The 20,612-nt window shown below is 35.0% G+C and overlaps 3 protein-coding genes across 8 annotated transcripts in view; all 3 read right to left on the reverse strand.

Annotated features, from left to right (window-relative positions):
- Positions 1 to 1,320: 1,320 nt before the first annotated feature.
- Positions 1,321 to 10,011, reverse strand: LOC128682930 (uncharacterized protein). Of its 2 annotated transcripts, none has more exons than XM_053767988.1 (7): positions 9,879 to 10,011; positions 9,439 to 9,548; positions 7,457 to 7,529; positions 7,166 to 7,248; positions 5,204 to 5,463; positions 2,582 to 2,762; positions 1,321 to 2,172 (listed from the first exon to the last, which is right to left on the reverse strand). In XM_053767988.1, exons 1-7 carry the CDS (start codon positions 9,898 to 9,900, stop codon positions 2,074 to 2,076), a joined length of 828 nt encoding a protein of 275 aa, XP_053623963.1. In that variant the 5' UTR covers positions 9,901 to 10,011; the 3' UTR covers positions 1,321 to 2,073. The 2 variants fall into 2 exon arrangements, with proteins under 2 accessions (XP_053623963.1, XP_053623964.1); XM_053767989.1 differs by lacking the exon at positions 9,879 to 10,011 and adding an exon at positions 9,642 to 9,781.
- A 1,466-nt stretch (positions 10,012 to 11,477) lies between these two features.
- On the reverse strand, positions 11,478 to 17,059 carry LOC128682998 (uncharacterized protein). Its single transcript, XM_053768110.1, has 8 exons — positions 16,407 to 17,059; positions 15,070 to 15,222; positions 14,492 to 14,627; positions 14,040 to 14,167; positions 13,715 to 13,840; positions 13,040 to 13,204; positions 12,366 to 12,590; positions 11,478 to 12,073 (listed from the first exon to the last, which is right to left on the reverse strand). Exons 1-8 carry the CDS (start codon positions 16,612 to 16,614, stop codon positions 11,952 to 11,954), a joined length of 1,263 nt encoding a protein of 420 aa, XP_053624085.1. The 5' UTR covers positions 16,615 to 17,059; the 3' UTR covers positions 11,478 to 11,951.
- A 1,328-nt stretch (positions 17,060 to 18,387) lies between these two features.
- TrpA1 (Transient receptor potential cation channel A1) overlaps positions 18,388 to 20,612 on the reverse strand; it is a 72,995-nt gene continuing 70,770 nt past the window's right edge. For all 5 annotated transcript variants that reach the window (XM_053767976.1, XM_064437004.1, XM_064437007.1 and 2 more), the window contains one exon: positions 18,388 to 20,384. In XM_053767976.1, the coding sequence (XP_053623951.1) occupies positions 20,247 to 20,384 (138 nt within the window). In that variant the 3' untranslated portion in view covers positions 18,388 to 20,246. The remainder of the gene's footprint in view (positions 20,385 to 20,612) is intronic.

The following is a 20,612-nucleotide window of genomic DNA, read 5'->3' on the forward strand; positions in this document are numbered from 1 at the left end:
CGGAGACAACTCCTGGCTGATCGTTTCTTCTATAAAACTATTAAAGACTCCTCTCACCCTCTTATTAACATTCTAAACTCAATATTACAATCCCTACCAACTTCCTCATAATGGACAAACAAACCTCTTCCTTGTTATAAGAGACTATATAAACAAACATTTGTTAATATAGATATACATCTTAAAATATAAAGACTTATCTTGTCCAGTTGAACAGTCAGTTGGTAACCCACGTTTTCACATTATCTACGAAACCCTAATTTTTCATCCTTTACTTAATAAGGAATCACTAGATGCGAACAGATAATTCAATAGGGTAATAGAGGATGTCAAGTGATGATCCATGGCTTCTGCCACGGATCATCAGATAAAATTTTATATATCCTAGTCAGATATATAAATTTTTATTAACGCAATAATACCTATTGGTCTGATTAGAACTACGGATGCGTCTAAAATTTCTGCTGAAGGCGACGTCGGTATAGCTACATGGATCCCCAAATTCAAAATTTTAAATATCCTCCGCAATGTACCGTATTTTCTGGCGGGTCCATCGCCTTACTAGAAGCAGTATCCTTTGTACGATCTCACCAACTCACAAGTCACTGATACTTTCAGACTGCAAGAGGTGTCTACAGGATTATTGAAAAACTCCCTTTCCTTGCCAAGGTTAACTTCCCTATCTCCCTAATGACCCGAGAATATACAAATGCCAACTTGCCGGCATCCAAGTTGCGCTGGCCTGGATCCCATGTCACACTGGTATTCTGGGATACGAAACAGCCTTGCAAATTAAGGCAATCCATTCGCTGTGAGAAATATAAGATCTGCCTCACTCGAGACCACAAACAGCACAAGCAACATTATATACGAAATGGAGTACCTTCTGGTTAAATAACGCGACATAAAGCGAATTTTTTTTCCAAAATTCAACCAAACATTCCCTACAAACCCTGGTTCAATAAATACCGCGCCATCCACAATCCCACTATACTACTACCTATAGACTCCGCACAGGACATGCATGCATCTCAGGTTTTCCTAGCTAGATGGAGTTGAAACTTATGATTTTAGCAGAGAATTTAAAAGATACTTATTACATTACGGAAACCTTTATTAGTAGGTACAATACATTAATGATTTCTCAATAATACTGAAATATTTTTTTAATTCTTTTATTTTACACGACTGAAAGAAAATGGTTGTGTTTTGTGCGTCTCTTGCATGTGTTTAGCTCATATCATATCTTTTTAAAGGCATGAAGGAAATGCATCTCTAGTTTTCTTAGATAGGTAAAGTTAAAAAAAAAAACAAAATGGCGACTGTGAAATATTATATTTTTTTAAAATTCTAAATACTACGAGATGACAAATTAATGGTCTTACCATAAGGATTTCGAAAATATGTAACATGCTTTCAATAACTTCAGCCAAAATTACGCAAATCTCTTTTCAGATAACAACAAGCAGGCGGGTTTTTTTATTTTTTAATAAAGTTTTTGTTGTATTTATCCGCTAGCCTACACAAAATTATTCCATCAACAATGATTTTTCTTTCTTTGCCCGGTGGAAATCACATACACACAAAATATCCTAGCGCACATCACGGCAAAGTACTGATCAATCAGTTTTGTGCATTGAATTTTTCTAAAAATCTCGATGGAGACCCGGGTTCACATTGCACCCTCATACAGGGTACCTATTATTCAAATTGCGCAATTTACCACCTGTTCCATTCTTATTAGATCCATCAAAGAAAATGATTTTTTTGTACACGTATTTCCATGATAGTTTCAATCGAAATCCGTTATCTATGTGTGTTCATGACATGGCTTCACTCTCCGCGATCGTTGCATGGTTTGCTCGCTTTTGTTCTCGGCTCATGGTTGGTAGGTATTGTTCACAGATTGAAAACGCTTTTGTGATAGGTAACTTGGCGTTAAATTGAGAGCATGTGCAGGTTAATTGTGTGTGACTAGAATACTAGATTCACAACGTTAATCATTGCGAAATAGTGAATTATGCTTTCTACGTATTGTTAAGTTATATGTATATTTTAATACGTTAATGATAATTAAACTTCCTCTTTGGCTTTTATGAAGTACGTTAGCAAATCAATTGGCAGCGGAAACACAATCGTAGAGTTCTTCTCGGCTGATATCGTGTTGAGAGTCTGCAAATATACACAAATTACACGCATTACTTATATATTCAGGCTTAGAAAGAGATTATTAAAAATATATTAGTTATAAAATGAAATTCCGTGTTATTACACAGAAAATAACAGTCTCGTGTTTTTTTAAGGTACAAAGGGTAAAAAGTACCCACGTATCTGCGGTCTGTGTATCAGAGGGCTATATTATATTATAGGACTACACACAACACAACAACATTGCCAAGGAATGTTGACATCAGTTAGTAAAACAAAGCCAAATCTCCAAAGTTTGATTGGTTTAATTTTTCGCTGTCTTCGGGCTTCCCAGCGTCACAGTCTCGAACACAACCAAGTTGATAATAAATCGCGAATATCTGAAGAGCCTAGAGCCAGACTCAGTTCGAAGTTTATTATTTGAAACAATTACCTGCAAGTATCGTAGTTGCAAAGCAGCAGGACTGTCGCCGATGACTTCGGAGGCCTCCCTTAGGGCTCTAGAAGCTTTCTGTTCCCCTTCGGCAGCGATGACCTTAGCGCGGGCCTCCCTAGCCGCCTCGGCCTCGGCCGCCATTGCACGTTGCAACTGTACAGGTAGGCGCACGTCTTTGCTGCAAAACAATCAGAACCCAACAATATGCTACTTTCCGCGTATGACAATGAAGGAAAAATTTAGTGTCATACTAGGGGTGATAAAATAGTGTAAAAGAGAGCCATCTTGCAGATGTCAAAACAAAAAATATATATTTGACTTTGAAATACCTAGTAAAGGGGATACAAACGTTCTTGTACAACAGGGAGTTACGGTTCACTGATATATTTGATGAGAACTGAAAAATATTAAATCGTAAATTAGATTATCTATTGAAATGACACGATATTATATTTTGTTATGAGCAAACGTTTATATTTTATATTTACCCAAGAAAGTACCCTGTACAAAGTGTACCTACCTATTCAATTCTATAAAATATATAAAATATATACATATAGATAAAAATCAGTCTGTAAAATTTTCATTTCGATCCAGGTACGCTGAAAATCTTTATTCTTTTGAACTTTTACTGTTTGACAGACCACCATTAACGTAAGAATTTATTTCAAGAAATTATCTAGCAGATTTTGATGTACTAAATACAGGCTTAACATTCGATTTCCATTGCAACTGTGCAATGTAGAACTATAATCACAGTAAGTATGACCTATATTTTGCTGTATCGGGGAAATTGCTCATAATTTCATTACGAAACAATAGATGGCACACATGTTTTAATTCTCACAGCAATCACAGCTAAATAATCTAAATCTAACCATCGAGCTCAAAAACTGCATTAAGTTTCAGTTTTAAAAGAGTTCAAATACTTTATTTTCCATAAATATACATAGACTAAGAGTCTAGTCTGAGTAACTAAGATAAAATCGAATTAGTTGTAAAATTATAGAAACAAATATTGGTTCACCAGTCACTGGTGTTGTGTGTCATTATACAGAGAGCAATGAAAGTCACAGATTATAACGTACATACCCATAAGGGTATGTATCCTCGGTAAGTTAATCTCAGAAAAATAAATGTTCCCGTGGGAAATCACGTTGGCGAACCCTTTTTAGTATATTAGTATGTGGCGTACTTTGCAAATAGTTTTAATTTTTATAATATCTTTTTTAATATTTTTCTCATCGCCCTGGCAGGAAGGTAGTATACGCTCAATTGCTGTAGGTACAACTTTTATAAGATCACTTAGCTGCCAAAATCTGTGTTCGGCAAAAAGCACGAAAACCTTCAGAACCTCTTTGAATTCTTACGGGTTGGTTTTGGCACGCATGGGGGGTGTAAGGCCGCAATTCTCGCCGTGCGTCCGTTTTTTGCTTATAAGGCGCGGAAGCTTGGGAACCCGCAACACTCTAGTGTTTTATCTAAAAGCATTATATTGCCTTCAATTCTTAGCACCTCAAATTTCGCAGGTGAAATACTTAATCGTAGTGCAAATATGCTACGCAAATACGCAACTTGCAGGAAAATTGGGTATTATTAAGTGTAAAATATATGTCCCGAACACAAAGTTCATGTTAAATTATATGGATGCATTGTTGCAATAGAAGATAATTACGAAATGATAGATAGTAATTATACACAAACGTGGGAGTTAATTATAGGAAGATTTGGAATAAAAAATTACAGTAATTTCATTTCTAAAGAAGCTTTTTGACCAGAAAAAGGTAATTGATTAGTCTCAGCTAATCAAATTAAAACATTACTAGATTCTACTACAGAATGAATGAAAAGCCTGAATAATTTGAAAATTGATAGGGTTTCTAGTATCTCAAAAATTGAATGCAGAATCTTTGAATGACGATGAACAATCGTACAAGGACAAGCTAAATGAGCTTCCTATGTGGACTGATATTATCAAATTCCTCGAGTCAACGCAAGAATTAATAGCGCCAGTTTCTTAAAAAAATATATTTACTTATTACGTATTCATTTTATAAGTAAAAGATTACTTGAACATCAAACTGATTAAACCTGTTCCTAGTTTGGTTTAACAACCTCCTATCACCCCAAATAGATTTACAGCGGCATAGTAAAACTATCGACTGTAACGCTATTGGTTAGGGTATAATTTATAGCGTCCGGGGTAGCGTAATATAAAGCACAATCAAATATTGGACGCTCCATTGTTATACTTCGCGTCATGTCACCAGTATTGATTATAACATTCATGAGCTCGTTTTTATAACGTATATTAGCTTTTATTTAATAATAATAGACAGTAACTAGCTTTATGCATACCATGTACCAAGAAATTATCATTTGTATATTATCATTCTTCTTAGCCATATCCTGATGAACGCACTCCATCCGATGTAGTGATACATCGGGCTTCGTCTACTTCTTTCTCGATTAAATTTCATATACTCCTTCGATAACCTACAATGTTGTTTTCCTCCCTCATAACGTATCACCACCGAAACCTGTACTTCCCATTTTTTCTGTGATTGTTGCTACCATCAGACTTCTCCTCAGTACATACTATATTACAATAATACTTACATTTCTACTCTCTCCACTTTGATACCCCAAGCTTCGGTGGCTTCGTCCAGCGCCAGTTGCATATTACCAGAGATAGTTTCCCGTTCGCTCAGGATCTCATGAAGGGGCCTGGTCCCCATGGTGTTGCGAAGAGTCGTTTGAGCCAACAGCCTAGTTGAGTGATGGGCGTTCTCCACGTTAGCGATAGATATAGTAGCGTTATGGACGCGGTAATAAACAACAGCATCCACAGAGACTGTCACCGAGTCTTTGGTTAGAACCTAAACAAAAAATTGCTATTTAGGAATAATTTATGTGTAAAATTCTATTCTATTATACTTGTTGTTTTGTGCTTATTAATATTAATACAATATTATCGTTATTAAATTGGTTAGGCCTCAAGGTCGAGGTCGAGTTACTAACAAACGACTTCACCCGTAATAATTATTAATTTGAGAATTACGATGGGAAGATGAGAAAATACATTATCAAAATAGTTTCGATTCCATTATTCTTAATAACGTTATTTTTTCATTCACAAGTTCTATGTGAAATAATTACAAGATAATGCGCTGAGCCGACTAACTTAAAAAAGTATTTAAAATCAGTCAGCAGTTTTTAAAAATCAATTGTAGTTTTAAATTAAAAAAGTTGTCGTGTGGGAGCGGAGTTTGTTTCAATTTCCTCGAAAAATTCCTACCAAATTTTTTTGTAAATTATAACAACACTATAGTGCTGTTATAATTTACAAAAAATTTTTGGTCATCACATTTCATGGTGTAATTTATGAACATAACAAATTTGGTTATAGAGTAACCAAATTAGGTTCCTGTTTGACATTACAGAGGAACCCATCATTGATTGGCCCGGGTCTTGGATGTTTATCTATATATGTATTTGTTATAAAATATAGTATCGTTGAGTTAGTATCCCATAACACAAATCTCGAACTTACTTTGGGGCTAGCTCAATCTGTGTGATTTGTCCTAATATATTTATTTATTGATTCCATTCCATATAGAGATTCTATTCATCATTGAAAACGTTGACTCTTCAATTATTTCTACTAAATTACACAGCACACACTCGTGTCAAATTCACCCAAACCCATAAATCAGACGAGTGTTATAGTTATACATTGGCAGCGTCGCATCGGTCAAATAAATCGATATACCACGACAGAGGTCACGTATGTTAACTTTGTCATCGATGATGTACTATACGACTTTGGTAGGTATGTATTGTGCATACACGAGCTTACAGATTGACAAGGATAACTAGCACGGTTAGGGAATTGCTGCTTTTCGATTTAATTTTTTATCTCAATTATTCGCGGGTTCTCAGTTGCATGTTATTGTTGTCTATCAGCTATCAAGTTTCCCTTAGTTGCGTCTTACTGAGAATACGGAGTGGTTTTATTTTAGGGTTGAAGCACACGTCGCCATGTCATCAAATTATATTATTTCTTACACAAATCTTTACCGGCCATGGATACTATCTATATAGATACACGTATTTTTTACGATGAATGATGCGTGTGACGATGCGATGTGACGATGTGATGATGCGACGCCCTAGGACATTACTCAAAGCATAAGAAAGAACTCCAATCTTCGACATAACACGCCACGACAATATCGTGGCGTGATCTCGTACACACCGCCAAAAAAAGGAAACACACGACACAGGACACAGGGAATAGGTGTGGTGGACAGAGACACTGTTGCTTGAAACGAATGTACATAGGTATTTTTTTTATGCAAAATAAATATTTCTTATTCTTATAAAATACAGAGATGAAAGGCTCGAGCTTCCTTTGGAGTAAGGCTCGAGACAATTAGTACGAAATTTTAACAACACTACCAGACTATCGCAGGCTCCTAGTATTTAACTAATAGTGTAAAACTAAAGAGAAAAGTGTAGAAGGCAAGTAATATTGACCAGTAATAATGACCCAAGTAAACATGCTCATTGCTCACTAACCTCTTGTGGGGGTACATCGTAGGTGCGTGTGCGAAGATCAACACGCGCATAAGTGTCAATGCAGGGCAGAATAAAAAATATGCCTGTCGACAAAAAGAAATACATAAAATAATGATAATCCCCAAAGAATATTATTTTTTGACAGTAATTTGAATCTTTTGTTTGTCTCCCGTTGTAATGTGAATTTATGTAATGCTAATGCCATCCCAGCGAAAAAAGTAGGAGTATAGGATTCCAACTTCGCACAATTTGCTTTCTTGTTTAGAAAATTATAACTAAAAAATAACTTGCCTGGTCCTTTTGCCCCTCCTGATAATAGTCTACCGAGACGGAATATCACAGCTCTCTCATATTCTTGTACAACCTGTCAACAAAAAAAATGTAATTAACCTGAATTATCTTTGATTAATTTTTATCTCGGATGTTTACATTATTATACATATAATTATTAATTAATAATGTATAATTGTAATGTAAGTATAATTAGGTGCTTAGATCTTTAGAACCGTGAACAACGGCCTCTTGACGCGGTTTTCTTTGGAATTTTGGATATTTCTTTCGGATTATGATTTTGAAATAATTAATACCCACCGTGTTGAAACCGGGCTTATATTCAAATTATTCGCGACATATATCGTAACTACGATTTCAAAGTTTTCTGTTGGCAACACCAAATCTTCCCCGTTACGTCGGTATTCAAATTCAAAATTCTTTATTCAATTTAGGATGATATATATCACTTATTGACGTCAAAAAATTACTTAAACTAAATCTACTGCCGACTTCCAAAGCGCAGGTGAAGAAGAAGCGGCGCAACAAACTTCACCGCAGCCTAACAAATATAGGTCTTATACAATATTAAAAATTAAGAAGACGAATTTACATTCAGCGCGAAGTCTTAAACAGCATAAATAACATTAAGCAAGTGCGGCGCCGTGGCTATTCACGTACAGTCTATTGCATATAGACTTATCCAAATTCATTGCAAATCGCCCTTACCACCGCGTCATAAAGATTAATCAAGGGTATTTTACATGCGGTCGACTGTACGCTCACGGATGCAGAGACTGATGTTACACACGAGAAAATTGAAACCGGGACCCTATTGTATGGATATATGGAGGAATATTTATACGTTGTCCCTTTCTACCATAAAAACGTAATATCCGAAGCCGCAATTAAATCCCGCTGCTGGTAAAAGATCGGGGTCGACTAGCAGATATTGTCAGTCATTAATTATTGCTGAAGTAGACCGCACCTCCACATCGCAATGTTAATGAACTTCTAATTGTGATTGTCGTCCTTAGGGATAGCGACCTTTAATTATGTCTACTGAGAGGACATTTCCAGAATATTTTTATTTTTTATTTATTGCACACGAGATCTCTACAGTTCCTGTAGCCAATATATCTCATATTATCACACAAAACAGGCACGCCCTGTCCTGAAAGCAATTTTCTCCTTACAGTTTACTAGCTATCGCGAATGCGGCTTACTTACTCGGATTTCCCACGAGAACAGTGTACTGTTTTCCGGAACATTGATACCACTTTCGCATTTTCTATTCTTATCACACACTACACCACAACTATTACTAAAGCACATGAAGGAACCAATGATGTTAAGTCATGATATGTATAATGCAACGAAACAACGAAGAAAGGCATTATTATATTTTATTACATAAATGGTTGCATTTCATTCAGTACGTAGTAACAAGTCTACATAGTCGTATTCCTCATGGCTGAGAGGGTCGTGGTTGTTACGTGTAATGAAACACACACAACAACTTTCTTGGCATTATTAATGGAGTGGTTTGCCATTGCCTTTTCCATTTCACACACAAGTTAATAAGAATCAACCTGTGTGCAGTTTTCCTCACGATGTTTCCCTTCACCGGAAGCAAGTGGCGGACGATGAAAACTACTATACATGAGTCAGATTGGTATACAAACTCATGTGGCACGAGTAGGATTCGAACTTGGGACCTTTCGATCCACAGGCGGGCGTCTTAACCATTACACCACCACCACTTCACAGTAAGTAACAAGTAAAGATACGTAAAACAAGTATGACTATCATTCGAATGCCAGCCACTTGCACATGCAAGTATGTGTATATTGTAAATTATTGTGATGACAACTTGCAAAAAAGTGTCTGTGTGTGATAGCTCCTGGCTTACGTACTCATTCGCTCTTAAAAGCCTAAAAAATAAATTCGCGACCGCTTTCAAATTAAACGAAACGAAGGTAAATATATTTTTTTAAACTTACCTTAAAGCAGACAAAGAGTGAAAAGGGCATAGTCAAAACGACCAATACCCACGACAATATCACCAGCAATTTCCCACATGTTTTGGATTCTGAATCCACTTCCTCGTTCGCTGAAATAATAAAATATTTCAATACGGCTTAAAAAAAAAAAAAAATAGACACAAACTTGAAAAAAATATCTCAAAAATCAAGGCAAATCTTACTAGCAATAATTGTGGGATATAATTGTTGACGACTGGACATCTCGATCATCATACTAAGACATGAAGCTTTTTGTTATTTTAATTAGAGTATGCGTAACAATTCAAAGGCAGTTATTTACTGGCCGGTCACTTGGTACGTGGCGCTCGGCAAGGCGACATAAAAAATTCACGTGGGAATCAAAAAGGTGGTAACTCCGTGTGTGTTTTGTTTCATTTGAAATAATAGTATTAAGTTACCTGAGGTCTCAGCGACTACCATCGTTGTCGAATCAGAATAGCGCGCCAGGGTTGCGACGGATACGTTCGCACGGTACCAAAGTTTCGGAAACACTGACTGCTTGTGGAGGCTGCTGGGGCGAGGACTAGGGGAGGTAAAATTTATCAGTGGCATTCACTGACGTTATAAAAGCTTTTTGGATATAGGATTCCCTGTTAAATGGTTTTAAGAACGTATTTATAATTTTTGATTTTAATTGATTTTTTACGAACGGCCTTTCTAAAATATAATTTTTCAAGAAAGTGAAGACTGTTTCATAAACTATAGTTAAACCATTGTTAAAATGTAACAACGACTGTAATGGCAAAACAACGACTTTGGAAAAGTTAAGTTGAAGTTCTCCGTATCATCCTTACTTCTCAAGTAATAATCTTTTGTGGCCAAATTCGTACTGTTCTGACTATATTGTGTAAAAATAAATATGCATGCATCTGCGAATTAAACCATTGCTCAGAAGAAATACCGAAAGAAACTTGTTTAAACTGTGTTCATCATTCCAGTAGAGCTTACAGTTGTTTCTTTTATTTTTAGGGTTCCGTACCTCGAAAAAAAGGTACCTAAAAAAATAGGAAACACTTTGTTGTCCGTCTATCCTTTTTCTCAGGAATGCGTACATATATAAAGTTGAAATGTACATGAAATATCCAGGTCGATGGTCCCTAGAAGCTGCGTAAAAATGAAACTGTCGATGGAGTCAAATTATAAGACCATTTACGTTGAAAATTTTGCATTTTCACAGGAAACTTAAAACCTACAGGTTATGAAGTTAGCAGTTAACAATATGTAAATGGAAATTTAAAATATAAAATAAAAAACAAAATATGAGAAGCTACCGCTGTTGTCTGCTTGTCCCTAAGCTTAGATATTTAAAACTACACAAGGGATTTTGATTCGGGTTTTTTTTTATACATAATGTGACAACTTCGTAAAATATTTGAATATGAAATTAATAAAAAATACTGTTCCCCATCTAGCAAGCTTGTCTGCGGAGAAAATATTCCTCTCAGAGCTCCGAATAGCTCCCACTCTAATAGCACTGGTACTATATAGTTATTGTACAGCCCATTAGCACAAACATTTTACCAACAATAGAAATACTCAACAATGTATTCTACCCGTGTGATACAGGAAGGCTGAAAAGAACTAACCGGGCAGTTGCTTTGTTTTGCTTTCGTAGACCCATCCATGAGCCAGATTTGTATACTTAATTTTTAACGAACCAGACCGAAAATTTGTTTGCACTCCTGTTGTCTATTCCTAATTTGATTAGGCTTCAACTCTGACCTAGTTTCGTGATGGTAAGAATGACTTCATCGCCCAAAAATAGGAACAGGGCGGGTTTATTAAATTATAGGGTTTTATACAATTGAAAAAACGACAGGGTTTGCTGAAGGTTACAATGTTCCAAATCAAAACTAATATGTGATAGATTGGTAGATAGTAGAAGCTAATGTATTGTTTATTAATACTATTACTGTTATGCAAATAAAATATAAATAAAACAGATTTTATTATACTTAAAATATTTATAATTTTATTACAAAACAATGAAGCTCAAAACTATTTTACTACCAAACACAGTTCATAAGTTGCTCGTTTATGTAATATTTTCATTAATTGATGGGCACTTTTTCTAACATATAACTCAGCTTGAACTTAACGTCACTATGCCATTCCAGTGCTGATACTCGACTGCGTCGGTAGACGAAGTTTTATCTAGGCTCCACATTATCGCCGAACTCGGACATAAGTCCGTGTGAAACACTGACAAGGGAAGCCTTTCTTGAAGCTCTTTAATTTCTGTATCATTAAAATCTAATTTTCCTCATATTTACCAGCAAAACAGCGTATACATAAATTAAAGATATTTGATACATAGTAACAATATTTATACTTTTTCACAAACAATTGAGTATAATTTCGATAGAGTGCTAGTTCTTTCTTTTATCGCATGGTAAGTAGTATTTGCACTTTAATATCTTGTGTAGAAATAATAATTCTTGATAAATCCAAAAATTGAATGAACAATAATTCTAAATAACGTTATTCGTACATGGCTGTTGTATATAGTTGAGACAAAATCCTCTATTATCTATATCAACGGGGGCTTCTACGTTGTCAGTATGAAACCACAACCGGAATGGTTTAACAGTACCTTAAACAACATATAAACATTATTAGAGTTGATTTATAGTTTTGGATGTATGTTGTATTAGGTATACATTTTCAATCGTTTTTTATTCTGAAAAAAAGGAATCTTTGCAACTATATACACGGGAACAAGATTTTATAGTGTCTAACAAACCAAGAAAATATATATATATTGCGTAGATTTTTATATGTGAGCTTTTTATAAACACAATGAAACCAGAAATACACGAGATGGCAACCGATTCGACGAACTATTTGCCTGTAGTATCTATGTATTATAGTATATAAATACTCACTCAACACAGTGGAGGGTTGCATAGTCAAATCTGCAGAGAATGTCCCGCCACAAACACGATCGGTACATAATGCTTGCGATGGTTGAATTCGGCCAACATTTGTCGCACATGGTATAAGCAGCCAGTCACTGGCACAATTGTTTGGACCAGTTCCTGAACCAATCATTGCGTTTACTGGACCATTGCTATTTCCACTCAGTGTAAAGGAACGAGATCGGTTGTTAACTGAAAAGAAAATAATTACACCTACTTTGATAACAAATACCTACTCATTAAACGGTGCTGGCTGGGTGTCGTCAAGAATGATATACATATTATGCAGGCCCTGACTGTTTTTATAACAATATAATACTATATAATACTATAATAACTGGTTGATTAGCCTAATATATACTTACGTAATAAACGAGATTAGCCCGTTCGCAATTGGAGCAAACTCTGTTCATCTTACTACAAAATTATTGTCTAATTATTAACACTACTGAAACACATTGTACTTCCAATTCTAAATTTCGCATGCTTTGCTGACATATTCCAGTAGTAGCAGTGAAAATAAGTAAAAGCCTTTATTAATTTTGATAAAGTGTAGATTAATACGAATTCAGTGGTGAAAAAACATTCGCGCCTGCAAGCACCTCATGTACACTTCAAAAACGTTAATAACGATTATTTACCAGTATCAGGGCAAGCAGTATACTGGATCCCGCAAAAGTTTCGTTCCATCCTGATACAGATTCCGTAGTCTTGGTTGCTGAGTTGAAGACCTGAGGCTGGATCGTAGTTAAAAGACCGAAGTTGTCCGGAGACGCCCGTGTAGTACTGCAGGCAGCCTTCGTCAGCTATGAGAACACAGATGGATAGATGATTAATAATGATACTGTAAAGTATACATATGATACCTATTAGATAAGATCAGTGTTCGTGGTCATGGTGAGTCTCTTGTACACATATCAGATCGCACTGAATACTGCGACAAAGCTCAGATAAAATTAAGGCCTTATCTTCAGACAGTTGTGGTAGGAAATTACAACATGCGCGGACCTCATTTAAAATGTGACTTAGTAAGGCAGACAAGAAGAAGAAGGCGTAGGTGCCTATGCTAAATTAAATAAGAAATTACAATATTAACGATATTTAACATCGTTTATTCCACCATTTATTGTGTACAGTATTGGATAATATTGGACTCCAAAATTAGATATAATAGATGAATCACTCCTTAATGTCCCAAAAGACTCCGTAGAGCAACCTACAGCTACGGTTCACATAAGAGTAATCAAAATTTCCTTGTTTAGTATTTGACCGTGAGTTGTGTAAAATAAGAATGTTTTGTCCAATTTTGATCTCACCTTTGTAAATGCTGTTGCAAGGAATGTGAGTGACTTTCACCTTCCACATCCTTTCAAATGAATTACCGCTTGTGACGAAAGTCAATTTTACGGGATTCGTAGTACCTATCCCAGCATCAATGTACACTGTAAAAAAATAATTATAATTAATCTTATTCAATATAAAAGTCGCTTTTGCCAATGCCTGGTGCGATGCTTTTTCATCTCACCCGAAAATCATCTTCCGAATCGTCTGGAATTATGTTGCGTAAAAGACTATATTCGTGCAAATGGTTTATATGGCCTCTAAAATAAGTTTATGTAGTAATGCAGACAACGAACTCACTGTGACTTCCTTGGTTGACTCCACAGATGGCAGGCACCGGATTACCACCGGAAACTATAAATTGATCCTGGTTGCAGACGTGGTTCATTTGGTCAGGACCCGCAATGGAGAAACGATTGAAGTCCAATCTAATGTGATATATATAGTATTTTAATTCCAGTAACGCGGAACGCGAAAAATTAATATGTATATTTAATTCAGTGTGAGAACTGAATTAAACTGAAACTTCAGTCTTACGTGATTCTTGTGAATATGGCTTTGACTTTTCAAACATGTCTGTTCGCAATGAGACGCAACAACCAATCAGTTTGCGGTATGGTTGTACATAATATAGTTGCGCCGCAAAAGCAAGTTCACTGCGAAGTAACGGAGCACAACGCAACAGACCGATGTGGCCGCGCTCTAAGTGAATTATGAACTAACTAAGAACTATGAAAATCGTCTAGATTTACCTGATTTGACAAACATCTGTATGCGACTTGACGACGGTGAGTTCACATGAACCAGTGCCGTCGTACGCCGACGGATAACCATTGTTAACGAAATACGTTCCATTTTCTGATGTCGAGCTCCCACATGATGTCATGACTAAGTCAAATAAGCCAAACTCAAACAAAATAAGTAAATTCAGGTCATCTTTGAAGTCGAAAATAATATCAGAACACAATGATTTCTTTAAAACAGTCATTATATAACAATTTTAAAACAGTCTATATTGGAAAAAAAAATAAAAGTCACAATCTCAAAAGTGACGAAAAATATTGATTTAAAAAAATTCTGAGTGAATCAATGGTCTAAGTGGTGTGATCTCACGCAAAATGTGACGAAGTAAATTTAAAAAAAACTTGTCCAAATCCTTTTGATCCTTTGAGCTCGTAAAATTAGTTGAATGATTCATGTTTCAATTTTGGTAATTTTGCAACTCTGCCCATTTTAACACATTGGTCATTAAATTCAAAAATATGCGTGGTATGAAGCACTTAGTAATTATAAAAATATTATAACATATACATAACAATATTATACTTACATATACAGCAAAGTCCAAAACCATTAGCACAGTATCCATTAGCGGAGCCGCCGCGAGCCGAGCATTCCCTGGCTGTCATGCAAGTGCCGTTGTCCCCTGACGCGCCGGCACAGCCCCCATTGGGGAATGTCACAACCGTGAACAGTGACAAGACTGACAACATTTAACGTGGCAAAATTAGGCTTAAAATCGACGTTCAACGAAATAAGGTCTCCCGAGATCACGGCATAGCCTGGGACGTGGCAGCTTTGTTTCTACAGGAGTCTTAAAATATCGGTACCTCATTTTTATGGATTGCAAAAACATTGTGTGTGAAGATAGCTATGCTAGTAAGGTTAAATGGTCCGTGATGCTACTAGCTATTTGAAAACCTTAGCAACGCTTTGATGTTTATATTTTTGACTTCTAAAAACTTAAACTTTATATGGTAGCAGTATGAAGTTTAATTTTTTTTGATTGAATTAGACAGACCCACGCTTTGCCTAGATAATTAATACGCAATCAAATTGTCACAAAATCCGAAACACGAGTAAGTACCACAATCGTACCAAACATATTAAATGAAAACATTTCTTTATTAGAGAATGCGTGATCAACAAAGAACTCTAAAACTCGAAGTAAATCAAGAGCCTTCAGAACTGCAGCTAGGTGACATGCTGACCAAAGCATTGTACGGTCCTCGACTGCAAAACTTATGAAAGAGGATCGGTCTTTTAAGAATCTTTGAACCTGAAAAAGGAGGGAGGGTGTGAAGATAGCATTATTCTATGCTAGCTGTCTGGAAACCTTAGCAACGCTTTGATGAAAAATATAAATATTTTTGACTTCTAAAAATTGAAACTATATATTATGTACATATGCATGGCTTGGCCACGGTGTCATTTCTGCCAAGGCTCCATGGTGCGGGGATTGGACTTATATATTTATTATTTGGTTCCGCAAAAAGTGGTATGCAAGAAATGTGTCTTGTCACGTTTCTAATACGCTCTATTTTGATCAATATTTTTTTTTTAATTTCATATCTATAAAGTAACTTTAGTTTCATACTTCAAAAGTTGCTTTAAAATGTCTGTATGTATTTTTATTCGCTAATACCTCTACTTTCTCATTCCGAACCGAAGCCATCCCTGAACGATTCTGATGGTGCTTATTCTGTTATTAATTTAGAACCATAACTTTCGATGTGTTCCTATTGATGTTTTATGTTTTTATTCGAATTTATTTTCATTATGTAAGTATATCTTCATTACTTCTAACGTACCACGATCATACTTAACTAATGAGTTGATTCACAGTTCTTCTTTACGACAATATTGTGATCACCTTGTCATACTTACATCTACTTTCTTTCTGCACAGGAGGCCAAAACTTTGATTCTTGTTTCTGATCGTGATGTTTGGTTACAACTGAGCGATCCCATTTCGGAAAAGATATACCGTTGAAAATTCCTCTCCCTCTGAAATGCACTTTAGCACTTACATCCCTAACTTCACTAGATGAGCAACAACTTATGTATATCAGTAATATTAAAATCTTCTCAATCATTTTGAATGCAAACGTGAAAGTGTGAGCTTGTATAAAATGGAAAATTACTTGTCAATCCGTTTTATAATATTGTAACGGGAAGGGGAACAATAGTATTAAATTTCTCCCATTATGGTGGTGTGACAATGGCCACTTTAGCGTTAATTTCTTTCGCTGTTTGTGCATCACGTGTCTGCGGGCAGCAGTATGGAACGAGTGTTTTAAATTTTAACTAGGGTTATGTATCAGCTCATAGTATTAGAAGAAGTAATCCATCCAGCAACAGAACAGGCGAATATTCAGTATACTGAAATAACAATTTCAGTTGAATATCAGCACAACGCGACTATAAAATCGCAGCTATTCAAGCAATGAGAGAAGTGTTTCCGTCCGGATATTAGTGTTTTATCATTTTACGAACGCTGTGTTCATGTTGAGCAAAAATTTGTTTTACCGTTGCTATTTTTTAAATAGTTTTAGTTTAATAAACAGATTATCATAATTTATTTATTTATAAAAATAAAGTGAAATTTAAGTACTTGTATATGTTACACGTTGTAACCAACCTAGTGACAAATAATTCCCGACGTCAATATATTTTTGGTTTATGGTTAGTAGTACCTAATGTATTTTAGCAACATTTTTTTTATTTTTAACAAGTATAGTTTCATTTTTAAAGATATTTGAAAAATAAGATCAAATTTCAAGAAAATAAAAAGGTAGTTCTTTAATAATCGTGACATGTACCTATCTATTTAGACGGAGTTTGATAAACTTCAATATTTTAAGGTACAATGTACACATAACGCATATGTAACAGTACATAACGCATCTCAATATCCCAGATACTATATAGCATGCGTCACTATATTCGTTTAAGATTCTCATGTTTCTTGTTTGGTTCGTATTTTATAAAGATAAATTTTACCAGTTCGTCGTTTATTTACAAACAGTATAGTCAAAATGGGTAGGTAGTGAAGATTTGCAAATTATTAAAAAAGGCCGAGGGAAAGTTTTGCTTTCATCTGGGTATCAATTTTGCCGGCGACAAGTCTATTTAAGTGGTAAAGAAACAAAAGAAAGAACAATATTTTATTTGATATCACAAACTTAAGTATTTATATACAGGATTTCACAATTTGGGCGTATTTGTGTATACCAAAAAGGCTTCCTCTCAGCATAATCTAAATCTGTTTGGAGGTGCAAACATTACAATAATAAAAAATGTGTTGGATCCGTAACACTAAATCAGGTAAGTAAGAACTTTTATTATCCGTTAGTAAGAACTTTTATTTTGCCCCTGAGTTAAATTGTCATCACCATTTACTTTACTTAAGTAACTGTGTTTACTTAAATAAGTTAATTTGTAATGTGATAGGTATAATAAAGTGTATATCTAATGTATGTATGGGAATACGATGTATTTATACTAGCTGTTGCCCGCAGCTCAGTCAACGGCAAAACGTGTATTTTTCATACAAATATTTAATGCAAATAATTTTTCTGAGCCTTGAGATTGTTTTGTAAAAATTCGCTAGTTCTATGTGCTGTGGCAAGAACCTCCCTAGTGCTAGTGAGTTCTAGTTCTATTATTTCAGATCATAGAACTGGTAAGAAAAAAATGACCACTAGTTCGATCCATCCTTATGTCACATCCCCACCACACGCAGCCACCGAAAGCAGACTTGTAATCGACGAGGATGAAAAAAGGTTAAAATGAACATAACATAAAAATAGAGTAGGAATCGTAAAGTTGTTATTGCAGTAAAAAAAATATATATATATCCAGTTTTATTGTGTTTATTCTTATAAAAAAATACAATACAATATTTCTGTATACTGTATATAGCAGATATGTGGTTCGGCAGAAAGTGTAAAAATCATGATAAAATATAACAAAAATAAATTGAAATCACTAGTCAAACATAGACAAAAATTTACATTACACATCATAATCTAAAACTACACAATTGTTCACATCATTACATTTCCACGGTATAATATAACAAATAAGGGTAAACATGAAATTATACTAGATTATACTAGAAAATTATTTAATTTGTTACACAACTTTGTTATCTGTCAACAAATTAATGTTGTGTCATCTACTAATAACGTCGTATCTTGATAGCTCTTCGAGTAACCAGTAACTGTAGTAAAATAATTCAAACACTAAATACATTTTTATTCAGTGTTTGAAATAGTAAAAACATTATATAGTATAATCCGAACAGTTTTATCTAAAAAGCTTTTAGCCTTTAATCTATAATTATAAAAATATTTTTCCTAATAAACTAGACAAAACATTTTTAAATTTAAAATTTCTAACTTGCTTAGTTTTGTGTGGAAATCTTTTGAATGAAAACTTGGGTGAATTGATGGCAAGATGCACAAAGAAGACTATTAATGTCGAATCAATACACTAAGTTCATACCTGAGTGATATTCGAGTCCGAGGTGAAATGAGGACACTAGAAATTCCACTCTGATAGTATCTAGATGATCTCACGTGATGTTACCAAAAAGTAAAGTAAAATCTTCGCTTTTTATTTATTTTATACATATATTTATTTATTTTATACATTATTTATTTATTTTATATAATTCAAATATGTACGATCTAATTCAATACATTTTACATAGAACTATTTTGACAATACACTCGTGTAGGTACATATATTACTTACTAAGCACTTCGACCGGTATTGGAAATGGTGTTACACTGCATTTAACTATATTATATTCGATAAACGAGAAAAATTATTTAAAAAGTGGAACGCACGTTATGTTTTAAAATTTGTTCAGTGTACGAGAACGCGTTGCAAGTAGCAACGCAATGCCTGGTTTTAATGATAATAACTTTATTTCAGACACATTTAAATTACATTCAAATTACATAGTCCAGAGTTGTTAGTAAAGTCTTATGTACTAATGTTAGTAATAATTGTACACATTATTATTAAAACTAGAATTGAGCTGTGTCCAGTGATATAAAAAGGGCCCATCCATCCTGTCAGCAATGACATTGAGATGGCGGTTGGGGGTGCAGTTCAACCTGCGCTCAGGGAGGCTACCCTCTTTCGGGCTATAGCTTGAAGAGAGATGAGAGAGAGGTGAGAGATTTTAGATAATAAACTTTATTCACCACCATTGTGTACATATAACTAAACACAATACATTGTATGGTTGACAAAAAAAGTGCAAGAGCTTTGCTAAAGGGCTATTATAAAATCGAGGAACGGTCAGGGAGCCAAACGACGAAATTATAACATATGCTTCGGGTGAAAATACAGGAGTCCATATCTATTAACAAAGTGAAAGAATAAAACGGGTCATAAATTTTCCAGTAGTTTTTAGATCATTTAATGTAAGTGATTAGAAAGTGGACGAAGTAACTACCGTTGATGTACCGTCTTACACATGTAATAAAACTATTTTAAACAACATCGAAAAGAAACAATTGCATACCGCCCAGAATGAAAAGATTATAACTAGAAATGGCAATGTGTTTTAAAGTGAAGACATTGTTCCAAATCTTTTCGTAGTAAGACGGTTAAAGTTCCACGATATTACATGCGGCACATTTATGCCAGCGCGTGACACCATTTCCATTATATTTTATCCTAAGTAAGCCGCAATCTAAATACAATAAATTTAGCCGCCTTTATTAAAAGAGGATGCGGTGCGCAATTTCTTTCTGATCCTGGGAGAGCTCCAGCGCGGAATCACGCGCGTCTCCGACGGAGAAACTCCTTCGTCCACATCGTCAGCTTCCGTTTTTATCTCCATTTTCTGAAATTAAAGTATTTTAATAACGTCTTTAACTTGTATACTTTTTCATAGGATCGAGCGTTCGTCTCGGATTGAAGTTAAATTTCTAGGATACAAATATTTATAAAATGGAGACCCGACTCGCTGTCACACCAGTTACTTACATGTCATGTGTGCAAAAATTCCTTCAAAATATAGTCGGCTTTCTTTTTATTTGTTTTCTGCGAGGTTGTTGACGTTGAGTAATAC

This window comes from Plodia interpunctella, chromosome Z (genome assembly GCF_027563975.2).
Source record: "Plodia interpunctella isolate USDA-ARS_2022_Savannah chromosome Z, ilPloInte3.2, whole genome shotgun sequence".
NCBI lineage: Eukaryota > Metazoa > Arthropoda > Insecta > Lepidoptera > Pyralidae > Plodia > Plodia interpunctella.

What these genes read in the sequence shown, in the direction of transcription:
- LOC128682998 (XM_053768110.1), bottom strand. Translation starts at nt 16,614, where the DNA reads ATGATTGAGAAGATTTTAATATTACTGATATACATAAGTTGTTGCTCA. An exon ending in TTTTGGACTTTGCTGTATAT is followed by an intron (nt 14,628 to 15,069) that starts GTAAGTATAATA and finishes TATTTGACTTAG; the next exon opens with TCATGACATCATGTGGGAGC. An exon ending in ACAGATGTTTGTCAAATCAG is followed by an intron (nt 14,168 to 14,491) that starts GTAAATCTAGAC and finishes ATATCACATTAG; the next exon opens with ATTGGACTTCAATCGTTTCT.
- LOC128682930 (XM_053767989.1), bottom strand. Translation starts at nt 9,693, where the DNA reads ATGATGATCGAGATGTCCAGTCGTCAACAATTATATCCCACAATTATT. An exon ending in AGGAGGGGCAAAAGGACCAG is followed by an intron (nt 7,249 to 7,456) that starts GCAAGTTATTTT and finishes TTTTGTCGACAG; the next exon opens with GCATATTTTTTATTCTGCCC. An exon ending in TGCAACTACGATACTTGCAG is followed by an intron (nt 2,173 to 2,581) that starts GTAATTGTTTCA and finishes GTATATTTGCAG; the next exon opens with ACTCTCAACACGATATCAGC.